Raw genomic sequence first — 13,220 nt, 5'->3', positions numbered from 1 at the left:
CAACTAGGTGTTATAATACTGTACTTTTGGTAAACTATGTTTTCAATTACAGTAAGTGGAAATAAAGCTAAATTATTTCCATATGCCCATGTTATTACAGCCTTTGCTTTCATAAAGCAAAAGTCAAGGCAAAGCAGAGATGTGCCTTCTTCGTGGACACTTCAGCTTCAGAGGAAGTAATCTAAAGTAATAGCAGCCTGGCTTCTAAAAGCTTCTATGTGAGGATACAGCATATAATCATTCATCCGTTGGTACACCAGCAGGAGCTGGTCACACAAGAGAGTGGCTGGAGTGTAGTTTCTTACGTTAGCTTTAGCTGGTCCTACTATTCTGCTCTCACTAAGTACCATCAATCAGAGTGAGCATTTCTACCTGGCCCTTACTGTAACTATCTATACTTTACACACCTGAAAAGCTCATGAAAAGATGCTATCGGGGGATGCTTGGAAATGCTTGTCAGCACTGAGCTCCTGCACTCATCTGTTTGGAAAGTAAAGCTGGAACCGCTACTCTGAGACCATAGAGCACTTCGTGTGATGCAGTACTACTCAGTAAATATGCTTGTGCAGAAATAATGACAAATTTGTTGATTGTCTTCAGACAATGGTAGTAGTTTCCCACCAAAAAGACAAACATGTTTTTCTGTAAATTAATAAAACTGAAAATCTAAGAGATGGGAATCTGTCCCACCTTTATTTTGGAACCTGAATTTAAGAGAGAAGAGCTCCTTCTAATGGTCTTCAAAGGCACCCGCTTCATTAAATGTGCCATTTGGGCAGTTATTTTAGAGAGATTATTTCACTGGATGGCTAAGTGCAGTTTAGGTAGACTGGACCTCCTCCTTAGGAAACTAAGATAGCAAACCAGTTTTCTGTCTGCCCTCTGGAGTTAAAAGGAGAAAGACAGGACATGCTACAGAGTGGTGCAGAGCACCTGCACTAGGCACCTAATGCTGGGCAGTGGCAGTATGGGGATTCTCCAGAGAAAAAAAATTAATACCCAGACCTGCTTCTAGTGAAGTTAGTACAACAAAAAAAACCCCCAAGTCCTAGGCTCTGAAATATTGTCTATGAAATCTGGAAGTGTCCTCAGGCCCTGGTCAAGAATTCTAAGTATTCCTTTGCAGCTGAAACCAGTCTTTCTTACAATATAGCAGGAACTGGGTTTTTTCCCCCTTATTTATTGTTCTTCTGAGAGATAGTCTTGTATCGGTTGTTAATGAAGAAAGATTGCACAAGAATAGATAAATTATATAGGTAAAGAGATGCAAGTGGTTTACATTATGTTGCTGTGTAGCCTGTCTGTATTTATTGCTGGGCCAGTAGAGATTGACCTGAGGTATAATATCTGGATGTAGTTTCAGACTTCCTCAAATCTGGGAGATGTCGTCCTATCTGAGGTTATAGAACTGTGTAGTATTGCCCATGCCAGCATGCCAGAACTTATTGCTGTCTGAAAATACTAGTAGTAAAAAAAAGTACTTCACCATAATGACTTGAAAGCCAGGAGATTTACATGTTTTAACTTTTTCTTCTTTAAGGTTTATGATTTCAAGCCTTGTCTCTCCAGCCACTGTGGGTGAGATGCAGTATTAGTTTTCAGAATTCCTTATGGAAGATGAGGCACTAAAAAGAAACACTAAGTATTGTGCAACTTTTACTAAAATAAAGACAACTGTCAACCTAAAATAATGAGAATAGCAACAAAACTCAGTTTCTGATCCAGTTTGTGTCAACATACGCCCTCTATGTCAAAGTTTTTGTTTTAGAGCTTGTCCTGTATGAATGAGTGAAGTGGGAGTTGATGTCTTGCCAGAACCACCTGGCCCTCTACTTTCTAAGTCCATCACTTGTCTTAGGTTACTGTGGGAAATGCAGCTGAGCAGGTGTGAGAGCAAAGGCAGCCCTTCCTTGCAGTCTTGGCCTTACTTCCTACGTGCCTCTTCTACCGGCTGGACAGGGAGTGGAAACAAAGTGGTTGCATGTTGGGGTCACTGTTGCAAGTTTTCGATAGTAGAACAGTTAGGACAACAACTACTAAGTTAAAACATAGCTAAAAGGGAGAGAAATATCTACAGCTGAGGCACTGACACTATTAACAGTAATGCTTTTGACAACTACTGCATACCAAAACCCTGGAGAAGGGCTGCATTTCAGCCCCAGACTGTTGTAGCTCTGGTTGGCTTTACAAACATGTATCACCAAGGTCACTATAGATAGTTGTAGTTCATCGTTATGGAAAGAAACAGTGAGCTGTAGGCTGCAAGGATTTTTGTGAAGCCAGAAGTACCTAATAAGCTGGAGAGTTTTGCTAGCTCCCTGCTGCTTTTCACTCGTGCTTGATGGATGGTTGTAGATCCACTGGCGATTCTCCAGACCTGCCTTGGCAATCACGCGGAACATATTATCCTCTCGGGCAGAACTGCCAAATCCGTTCCAACCTTTCCACTCAGCTGTAAACCCAAACGCTTAAACACAAATCACTTACATGACAATACTCTCCATTGTAAAAAATTCCATAAAAGGCTGGAAAGGATATCAGCAAATTTATCCTCTCCACCATTATGATCCTTTGGTCTTGTTCCAAAAAGGATTTATTTATTTATTTATTTATTTTCAAGTAATCTTTGGATGCCTTATATACATACTGATCAAAAATATGGGACTGAGTTGATAACAAAACACTTAGCGATTTTTAGATAGACACCAACAAATTTACCCTTCACCTTCTGCTATGGTGCTCTCTCCAGACTTGCTTCTTCTACTCTATGTGTTTTCATGTATTTATGAAGACTTAGCCTCCATTAACAGTAGAAACATCAAGAAGGACACCGATAACTCAGCCCAACAAATGTTTTGCCTGGATATCCAGCTTTGTAACCTTTAAATCCTTTCAACCTTCCAATCCATTTTATTGTGTTGTGTAGTCATTACGATAGTACGTTGCAGTCACTTCAACCAACTTCCTTCCCTAGTGTATGCAGTCATATTTTTCAGTATGGTAAAGCCCTGACCATTATACTACTTGCATATGGTATCAGAGCTCGTTGCTTTAGACAAGCTGGTTCACCCCCATATACCAGTCATTTCAGAGCTGACCATCACAGCTGCTCTGATGTTCTACTCAGCTATCGAGTCATTTGAAGCCCACTCCCATGTCTGAATTTTCAAATGTTGAACCCTCAATGGAGGTGCTGTAAAGGAATGGCTCAGCTGTGCGTCACTGGTGTGTAGGGTCTGGGGATGGTAAAGGAGGCAAAACATTCCCTTCATATTTCCATGTCTTATTAGCAGTAAAACCCGATGGGATTTATGCAGGAGAAATGCATATCACTCTGTCTGCAGACTGCCTCTTCCAGCTGTTACAATTTCACCCAGGTAACATCACATATATGCATGTTTCCAAAATGAAAAGCTAGAGGGTCCTACAAGTGACTTCCTTTTCTTCTTTTAGCTAGGATTGAGAAAGTTACATTAAAAGTCCAAAGTCTAAAATCAGTACAAAGAATTGGTTTATCTTCCTCTACTAGCCTGGTATGCATCACCAGATAATGTCTTTGAAATGAAGCATTATTTGACATCTATATTGTATTATATCATAAATGGAGTTTACACTGTGCTGGTTGCTCTACTTCTAATACTTGGGTGATTTTCTATACTGAAAAAATGGACTGAGTGGCTCTTCAGTTTTAATCACAGGACAATATAATTGATTTCTACACCAGTTTTATGTGGGCATCTATGCAAGAAAGGCTCTGTCTGCAATAATTTATTCTGTCTGGTTACTTAATGAGATAGTTGATTCATTGATAGTGTCATTCAATAAGCTTTTAAAGATTTGTGGATTTGATTTACACTCTGAGTAAGCTGAGAGAAGGTTTGAAACAGAACCCTAAGATAGATACTTATGTCAGCAGAAATTAAAGATGTGAGTACTTTACCCTAAGGTATCGTTAATAGGGGTTTAATTTTATTTGATTTCAAATTCGGGGCAGAGGCCAAAGAAAATTTCATTAATTTGTATGCTGTGGGAACTACATTCGCCAAATTGATTTGGAGGATTTGCATAATATAATGGTCTTAGAGCAGCGTATGGAGTCTGACCCTTATATTTCATCCCTTTTGAAGTAGAGTACTTTTTTCATTTTCATACTGCCGTGTTCATTTATTGAGTTGTTATAGCTTAGTTATTACTTCAACTGCAAAAAATAATTATCTACCAACTGAACTCAGTGTTATTATTACTTTCATGTTGTCTTCTGTCGTTGTTAGCAGAGTTAGCTTTAAAAAAGTGGGTTTTCTTCATGTTTAAATCATTCTATCGTGTGTATAAACATGTGGACATAGAAACTTTTTGCTTTGGGCAACATCAGCTTTTCTAAAGATCTTCTGCTAAGGACATTCGGTCACATCTATGCTATGTGGTGCCACTGGAGACTCCATAAGTGATAAAATGTTAGAACACTCTTGCATCTCAGAAGCAGGGAGATAGCAGGTTTATACTGATAGAAACGGAGGATGACAAGTATAATAATATAGGATAAATACAGAATCTCTTATTTTATATTTTTTTAACAGCCTATTAAAAGGTAACTGAATGCAGAAAGTCCTATTATGTTTTACTGTCAGGTGTGGTGGTGTAAGAATTATTCAAGTATTATATCGGAGTATTTGCCCCAGCCTCAGCCCGCAGCAGGCTTTGGCCAAATCCATTCCTGACCTCTCCAGATTGGTCCTTAGGGAGGGCTGCTTTGTCCACTGATTCTAATACAAATCACATTATCAACCATCAAGTCTCCTTTTCACAAATTACTTGCTTTCATTCATCTAACATGCTTCTTCCTGCTGTAATTCAAGTTACATCTTTCCTTCTCTAAGCTTTTCTTCTACCAGGCTTTCTCAGTCACATTTTGCAGTTTACCAATTCCATCAGTCTTCTGATCTTCCCTGGAAATTTCCAAATCCTCAGGGAAGTCCTCTTATTGCAGTCCCCATGGGCATATCTAGTTCTGTTTTATGCTATCAAACCTTCAAAGCCCCTTTTCATTCTGCTCTTTCCTTGTACCGTATTCTTCCCCTCTCCCTTCCGCTCTTATTTCACTTAAGCCTTTTCACTGTTCCTCTTTATTCAGAAGTAAATGGCCTGAGCTTAATGGCTTATTAAATCATTCAGATAAGCCATCAAATGGCTTATTTGAACTCAAGCAGTAAACTGGAGTTCAGCTCTTAGTTTTGTTCTTTACTACCTGATGAATTCTGAGAGTTTAGTATCCCGGAGAAACGCCAGTCAGGAATGCACATATACTTTCAGATTATTTCCTGCTGATACGGTAACTTTGTTTTTCTTTGGGTTTTTTTTTTCCTCAACCCTTGACATCAGCCTTATTTTTGTAGCAGATAGGAAACAAGTCTTCTGTTGTGTTTGTAAACTGAGGATCTAATCACTTCCCTACATCATATATGCTACTCCAGAAACTCTCTGGCTACCAGAGTCATCAGAAGCAGACATTTGTCGAGCTCACTCCCTTGTTCTCAAGTCTTCCATAGGAAGTTCCCTCTTGTCATCATAGTCACCTGTCACTAAGGGAATAATCATCCCATGAGCAAAAGCCATGTAAAAGAGAATAGCTGGGAATGTGTCATGGTTTGGGCTAGATTGGCCACTCAAACCAGGACAGAATGCCTGGCAGTGTAAAACCACTTTTAAAAATTTAATATTAAAACACTAAGCCAATATGTGTTCTGCAGACAGTAGCCAATCCTAAGCACACTGCTACGGCCAAGCCATGATAATTGTCAGCTGCACTGTCTTCCTCCCACAGGAATAAAAATGGCAGGAAACATGCCATGGAGCATGGCTTTACGTATTTGTATAACTGAAAACTTGATAGAGGCTGCAACGATGCAAAGTATGTGAATATTATCAGGCCATTTTATGAGGAGACAAACTGAGGGCAAAGGTTTATGACTTGTCAAAAGTAACACATGGCAGAGCAAGGAGCTCTGGTCTCTACTCGTGCTTTACAAGCCTGTAAAGGGTAGACTAGTGCCTAGCTTTTGCTATGTGGTTCAGATACACTGCACTATTAACTTCCATCCCTTTTTTTTAGTGTATTACTGCTTTTATTGCCCACTTGTAATTGGGGTAAGTTTTACTGGACTGATTTTTGATCTGGAGGTACAAGTGACCAACTACTAATACTAACTCACAGCTTTCTCTATGAGCTGATACTGAGCGCGACCAAACATATGGGAAATTGTAATACTACCTCGGAGTTCAACAGGCTCTTCCCTTGGTGTATTATTTCAACCTCCTAGTGTTGTTCCTTCACAGCAGGAGGCTGCCATGCAGCGGAATTACTATGGATAACACATGTATATACACTCACAGGGGTCACTCACCATTGTAAATTGTTTATATGATATACAGCACTGTATTCATAAAGGGGAGAATGAAATGTGTTTGAATTTATACATTTTTCTCCAGGGACATACAAAACTCTTTCCACATTTCTGATGGTCTAAAAATTTTCCCCAGCATACTGACTCTCACAAATACTGCATGCAGGAAGTGTTCTGAATCTACAGAGATAATTTAAGTAAGTGAGAATGAAATCTGGCCAGGATAATCTTATTAATGTATTGATCTTGGCCCTACTTAAGATTGCCCTTCAGCAAAAAGCTCCTGTGGTACAGACACTGCTTTTGCTGTGTATTGAAATTGAGCGTTGGTGTTAATAGAAGAGTCAAACCACAGCCTGTAGTTTCTTGCTTGGGAAATATCTCCTTCAATGTGAAGCCTCATGCAAGAGTGAAAGAAGGTAAAAGGGTTCATGTTATCGTTAAAAAGAATAAAAATGGTACTGTTATTCAGTGAGGGACCAGCAGAGAAGACAGGAATTCCTTACCACACAGATTCCAGATCCATCAAGGCATCTGTTTGCATTGCCATTACAGTTGCAAGGAGAGCATTTTCCTGAGCTGGTACGGTAAAATCCTTCTTGGCATTCCTGCAATGAAAAAATAAAAATAAAGTATTTCCACTGCATACGTATTCAGAGAGTTAGGTTTGGCTGAGAGGCAGGGGAATGCAAGAATTACAACCGTCAGGTCTCCCCAGAGCGCGCTGCACGACCCCACCGTAGCAGACCACACACACGCTGCTGAACTCGAGTCTGTTCTTTCACTCCCTGCCCTGGTGCTGCTTTTTTTTTTTGGCCTTACAGTATCTAAGCAGTCTCAGCATTCCTGCCTGTGTCCTGCCCCTGGCCAGCAGTGGGTGCCTGCTGGCGGGTGAGGAGCCGGCAGATTCTTACTGCATTTTGTACTAGAGGACGAGTTAACTAGAAATGATGATCCTTATTCGGTAAAGAAGGGTGTATTTATAGGAAAGGAATAGCTTTTACTTAAAATAAGAAAAGCTTTAGAAAGTTTACTTTACATCAAAGGTCTGTTGAGCTTCGGATGAAGAGCCTAGAGGAGACAGATGCGTATCTACAAAGATGGAAGGTGGCTGGCTGCTGTGAGAAGCTACCAAAGCAGGGCTGTCCCTCTGGCTGTGGGGCTGGTGAGATGTGCCAGCAATAATCTGTTGTCATTCCAGGAAGCAAGCTGTCCCTGGGAGATACAACAGTTCTTCAGTCATTCTTCATGTGACATAATAAATAAATGGGGGGAGATTGCATGAAAGGTACAATTTTCTTGTTATTTCTAAAATGTGAGGCTGTGCCAGGTGTATATAATTTAGTACTTTTGATAACTTACCAAAACAAAACAGAAGATTGTAAATATCCATATCACCTTCTTTCAAATACTAATTAGAGCAATAATATGAGGAATCAGAAACACAAACAAAGCCATTAAGACTGGAAAATAAAAAGGAAGAGGATAGCTTTCACTTGATATTGATATATTATATATTTATTGTCATGGTGTCAATTCTTGTTCTCCACTGGGGAACTTCTATCTCAGTTTGCAAAGCTGGTGAGCCACGCACAGGTTGACCTCAGGAGTAACTTCTATTACTCGGGCAGCACCTGCTCACCCCGTGCAGCCTCCCCGTGTCACATGTATGGTGTTAGATCCATGCAGACTCATGAATTTTTGGATCCTAAATCTCTCACCCTTGCCTAACTCTTGCAATGTTGTTGCAGAGCCGATGTGAAGGCCCTAGCATGTCATTTAGATGTCCAGAAATTATTTACCACACCCTGTTTCTGCTAGCATTTACAAACGCTATCCCTGAGGTGTCTGTCAGAGCCTGACATATGCCAGGCTCTCCTGGAATACTTTTTGTGGCTGCCTCTGCAGCACTTTTTTTATTCTGTGTCTCTTGAGGTCACTTCTGCAAAAAGTGGGAAAATTGGGAGGTTCAAGTGAATCAGAAGGGTATGATCTTGCATAGCTTGCATTTGTATGAGGTATGAGGCTTCTTATTATATTGTACCGATCTAATTAGGATTAGATTTCCTTTGTATCTCCCTCTTACTCATTTTCCTGGGTTGCCCTGAAATAAAGAATGGTTTATTTTCTGCACTGGCCTAACCATTGCTTCTCATGCCCACTGTGAGCAGTGATACCTCCAGTAGCTGCAAAAACTAGCCTATGAGTAGTATTGCTAACTATCTGTGAAGGTGGCAGTGGCTAATTAACACATAGCACAGTGCTATGGCCGTATTGCTTCTGGGACCTGAACCCGTACGTCTGCACGGTGCTGTAGATACAGCTGTGGAGCACTGGGTAGCAAGAGCCAGCAGCCCTGAGATTTCATCTGCGTTTTAGCTTCCATTCTCAAGGGTGGGTAGGTATTTCTATCCAGCCAGATGAGCTGCTTGTTTAGAAAATAATGTATCTTACGAGATGACTCACAACAAGATTTAAAAATGAGGTTTACAAATGAATCATTAATCCAGTCTTATCCCAGAGAGCTCTGAGAAGCTGAGATGAACATAAATGGAAAACTCAGTTGCCTTTACCATTCTTACACAGAATATTTTATCTAGTTTGCTTTGGAAACACTTTCTTAGATAATAGCTCCTAGGAGTAAAAGCCTTCATACCACAGCCACTTTGGGACAGCAGAAATACTGTCTATTTGTAATGCTTTTTTCTTTCAGTTGTTTAGTCATAACACAGAGCTGTAGGACTGGCTCCCACCAGACTAAGGATTTCAGCTGAATGATTACGCCACACACTGTGGAAGGGAGACAGTTAGTTTCTAAATTGAAAACAGATTCTTATCCCAGTGTCTGTCTTGGCAATATTTCTCTCCACTCATATAGATCTAAGGCATGTTATATTCTCTGGTGCCCCTCAGCTAGTGGGTGGTCCTAGATGGTCCATTAGTGTCTGCCCAAAGACTTTCTTGGTTTTGCAGGTCTAAGCAGAATAATTTTTGACTTGCAACGGTGAATGTGGACAATGGAAATGTTTGAGTGTGTGTAAAAGTGTCTATGACAATCCTTCAGTCAGCCATAAAGATCATCTCCCGTATACTTCAATTAAAGGTATGCATTCCAGCCATGAGTGAGCTTTCATCTAGTCCACTCACTCAGCAGGAACAAGTTGGGTGCAGTTCAGTGCAATGTCACTGGTTCCAGCTGCACGGGCAGGGTTGTACAGTCTTTGTTGAAGTCCACTGGGAACCAGCTTACCCCCTATCCTGAGCAGACACACTTCTCATTTCCTCAAGACATCTGCCTCAGTTTTGGGTGCCTCTGCTATTCTCGCGGTCAGAGCCCCCTGAGTTGCAGGCTCCTAAGTCACCTGGGTATTTTTTGGCAACATTTTTTCCCCTCATTATTCCATTCATCACAAAAACTTGGAAGGTGCTGATGCTCACTATTTTAGTACAGTATTTTAAACCATGGGTTGCATCAATTAAAACCAGAAATGAGGTATTGACAATCAATGCTATGAGGGCAGTGGGAATGAGGGGAAAATGGGATCCAGATTGTTTCCTTTGGGTTCAGAAGTTTTCTCAGGCATTCTCAATTATTCTGATATATTTTTGTTGCTCCTTGCCCTACTAGTGATAATGGAGTGATCGGTTAGTTGTTCCAGGGCATGAGCCAACATCATATTTATAAAAAGAAGTGTCAGAGTGTTGAGCTAATTGAGGGATTCAAATGGCCAAATGTTCTGGGAGCACAAAATTATGCACACAAAGCACAAACAGGTCTGGAACAAAATGGAACTATCCTCCCTGAAAAATTGTTATGTAGGCAATTGAGTGAGGAACATTTACGTCCACTGTCTGTTTCTGAATGGTGAAGACAATTAGTAGGCCAAAATGCTAGGTCTGCTTTAACAATTATGTCTTCACAATTATTAGATTTTTTTTTTCCCGAGGGACACGTTTGTTCCAGTTCAAGCTGAAAAGTCCAATCTAATGTGGATCTTGCTGAGCTCTTGAAAATCTTTTACACCCATGGTGCCTTTATTTTCCCCCCCGCCCTTGCATCTGGATTTAATTAATACATTTCTTAAAAACAAGAACCAGCTGCAGTGCTGAAAGCGCTGTGGAGCCTGTAGTCATTCTGTTTCTTCAGACCCTTCTGCTGGTATGGGTGCAAGATGGGACTGAAGATGGAATACATCCCACATACACAGGGTAGGAGTTTACTCCCATATTATATTCAAGCAGTTCCACCAGTTTCAGTGCAGCTGCTCCTGATCTGTGCCTGCGTAACTGAGGGCAGAATCAGGTCCCTGCTCCTTCCCTGCTGCCATCTAGCAGTAGTGGTGCAGCTGTGCCGGGGCAGGTATGTTTGCTGTGACCCTGCCTCTTCTGTCTTGCTTTTCCCAAGAGTGTTGTGCTGGTAACACAAACAGAGTGTTCTCTGTGGTTACATCTGCATCAGCCAGCTGAAGAAGGGCAAGACATGGTTTCAGGTACATCCATACTGACTGACGGTTCACTTTCTGCATTGATTTTGCTCTTTGACAGATTGTGATTTTCCCTGCAGTGTCCAGACACAGCTCAGAGCAAGGCTTCTGTTAGGACAGTCTGTATGGGACTGCTCTTTTCTGGACAAACACAGAGAGAGCTTCAACATGTGGACGTGGGCTGTGTTACGCTACTTGACTAGGAGGTCCCCACACTTCTTTATTCCGTAATTCAGATGTAGCCATTGACTCGCTCATCTAATGGTAAGAAAACATGGTATGTTTCTTTAGTTAGTACTGGAACTTGTGACTTTCCTGTGGATATATAAAAGCACAAAGGGTCTCTTTCTTCTACAATAAAAGGCTCCCTTGGATCCACACCAGTGTTTGTTATTTCCAGAGTTTTCTCTTGAGTACTGGGGTACAAGAAGGGATGCGATTCAGGGTTAAATGGTCTACATTAAGACATTTCAGCCTTTGTTATATTCATTATACTCATGCCTACCAGTCTTGGGCGAGGAATCTCATTTATGTTTGATCCAAAACAAACCCAGAAGAAAAAGATGGTGCTTGTCTCCAGGACCATTGTAAAAAAGGAGACAGCTGGTGAACTTGAGGAACTGAAAGTGAAAAGCAGCACTCAAAGTAGCAGTCATGGCACATCAGCTGCCAAGTCACTGCTAAGTAAGTTCAGTGTCATCTGAGATGTGGTTGTAGCTGGCCACCAGAGTTATGCTCTTTGCTGCTAGAGATAGAGTCAAAAGGTGTGCTTCCTTCCAGGTCTGAGAAGGATCCTCAGTGGGCTGCATGGATGTTCAGACATGAGGACAAAAATCAAACATTACAGTATTACTTAGTAGATCCTCACTTCAAAGATCGGTTCAGGATAGTAAAAGTGAGTGCAGCATGGGCAAAGTTGAATCCTGTGAACTCATGTGCTTGTGATGAAATGAAAATTAACTTAATTAAGCTAATATCCCAAATCTACCTGCAAAAATGCAAAGTAGTTATGCTCTGTGTCACAAACACCTGTATTTTTGGAGAAGGGTGACTTTTGATGCCAGGAGACAAAAGTGCACTTTTTTTAGTTTCTGGCAGTTGTCACACACAACTTCTTCATATGCCAAGAGGCTAAACAACTGACTGTAGCATAATTTCTGGTACGCTACCCAAGTCATAGTAACTGTTCCTGATCATGCTCTTTTAGACTTTGGTGGAAGAGAATTAAATTAATTCTCATTACCTGTCATCTAGTGATGGTCAAGAACATACACAGATAGTTATCTCTGTCTAAGCTGACATACCACAGCTTGTTCACCTGCTTTATCTTGATAATGTAGCAAGCTCATTGGACATATAACTTCATTTTAAAAAGATTTTTGTGCATTCAAGTTTCCATATTTCTGCAGTCTGACCTGTTCTGTAAAGGTGGTAAAAATATTGTCAGAAGATATATACCTAAGAGAGTCTGAGAACTGTGAAGTCTGGTGTGATAGGCTATCTCTCAATCGAAACATCTATGGAGAATCATGAGACATATTGTGAATTATTTGCATAATAATGTTTATCTCTTGACATCAATTGATCAACGGTTTCAGAACTGTGGGACCCTCAAAAGTCCTCACGGTCTCTTACGGAGTGAAAGAAAAGAAGAAGAAAACAAACTCTACTTGAATATTATCAATCTTCTCCTCAGAGCCTAGAGAAAAGAAAAGAGAAAAATGTTGCTCCTCTTTCTGATATAACAGGCATCATATCAGCCATAGACATCTGTCAAAGTAGGACACGAGTAAATAAAGCCCAAGTTTTTAATGCATTGATGAAAACAATCAGACAAACTGAGTGGAGCAATGGATTCTTCCCTTCTTGACAGTTTCCCATCAAGGTTGAATGGTTTTCTGCAAGGAACGGTTTAGCGAAACAGAAGTTTAGGACTCAATACTATATTCCTGAAGCACTCCATCTTTTGCCATACAGGGATGAATGAATACTCTAAACATCTTCCACCCATTTTAAATACCTGGATCTTAGAGAGAGACCAGTCTGCTGGAAGTGCATGGCATTGCCATGGAAACAACAGCCCTTTGCTCCTTGGGGACGTTTCCAAACCCTACCCAAACATGCTTGCTTTTGTTTATTTTTTTATGAGAAGTATTTGCAATTGGCAGCCACCGTTCTGAGGCCTTTTTGAAGATTGTTTGCTTAGGCCAGCTTGAGATAAATAGCTACTGCCCTTCCTAAAAATAAAGATGTTTTCCTGCTTGAATATCTCCCAGTACTTTAATTTAGGTAATAAATAAGAACATTAGAGAAACAACTCTAAGAAAGCAGTCCT

The 13,220-nt window shown here is 40.6% G+C and overlaps 1 protein-coding gene across 1 annotated transcript in view; it reads right to left on the bottom strand.

Moving 5' to 3' along the window:
• The window catches only part of LAMA4 (laminin subunit alpha 4), a 105,148-nt gene that overhangs the window by 74,501 nt on the left and 17,427 nt on the right, over positions 1-13,220 (bottom strand). The window contains exon 2 of the mRNA XM_074580923.1: positions 6,908-7,009. Coding sequence (XP_074437024.1) covers positions 6,908-7,009 — 102 coding nt within the window. The remainder of the gene's footprint in view (positions 1-6,907; positions 7,010-13,220) is intronic.

Source organism: Larus michahellis, chromosome 3 (genome assembly GCF_964199755.1).
Source record: "Larus michahellis chromosome 3, bLarMic1.1, whole genome shotgun sequence".
Classification (NCBI taxonomy): domain Eukaryota; kingdom Metazoa; phylum Chordata; class Aves; order Charadriiformes; family Laridae; genus Larus; species Larus michahellis.
The sequence above is the reverse complement of the archived record's forward strand: the minus strand, read 5'-3'. Positions and strand labels throughout refer to the sequence as shown.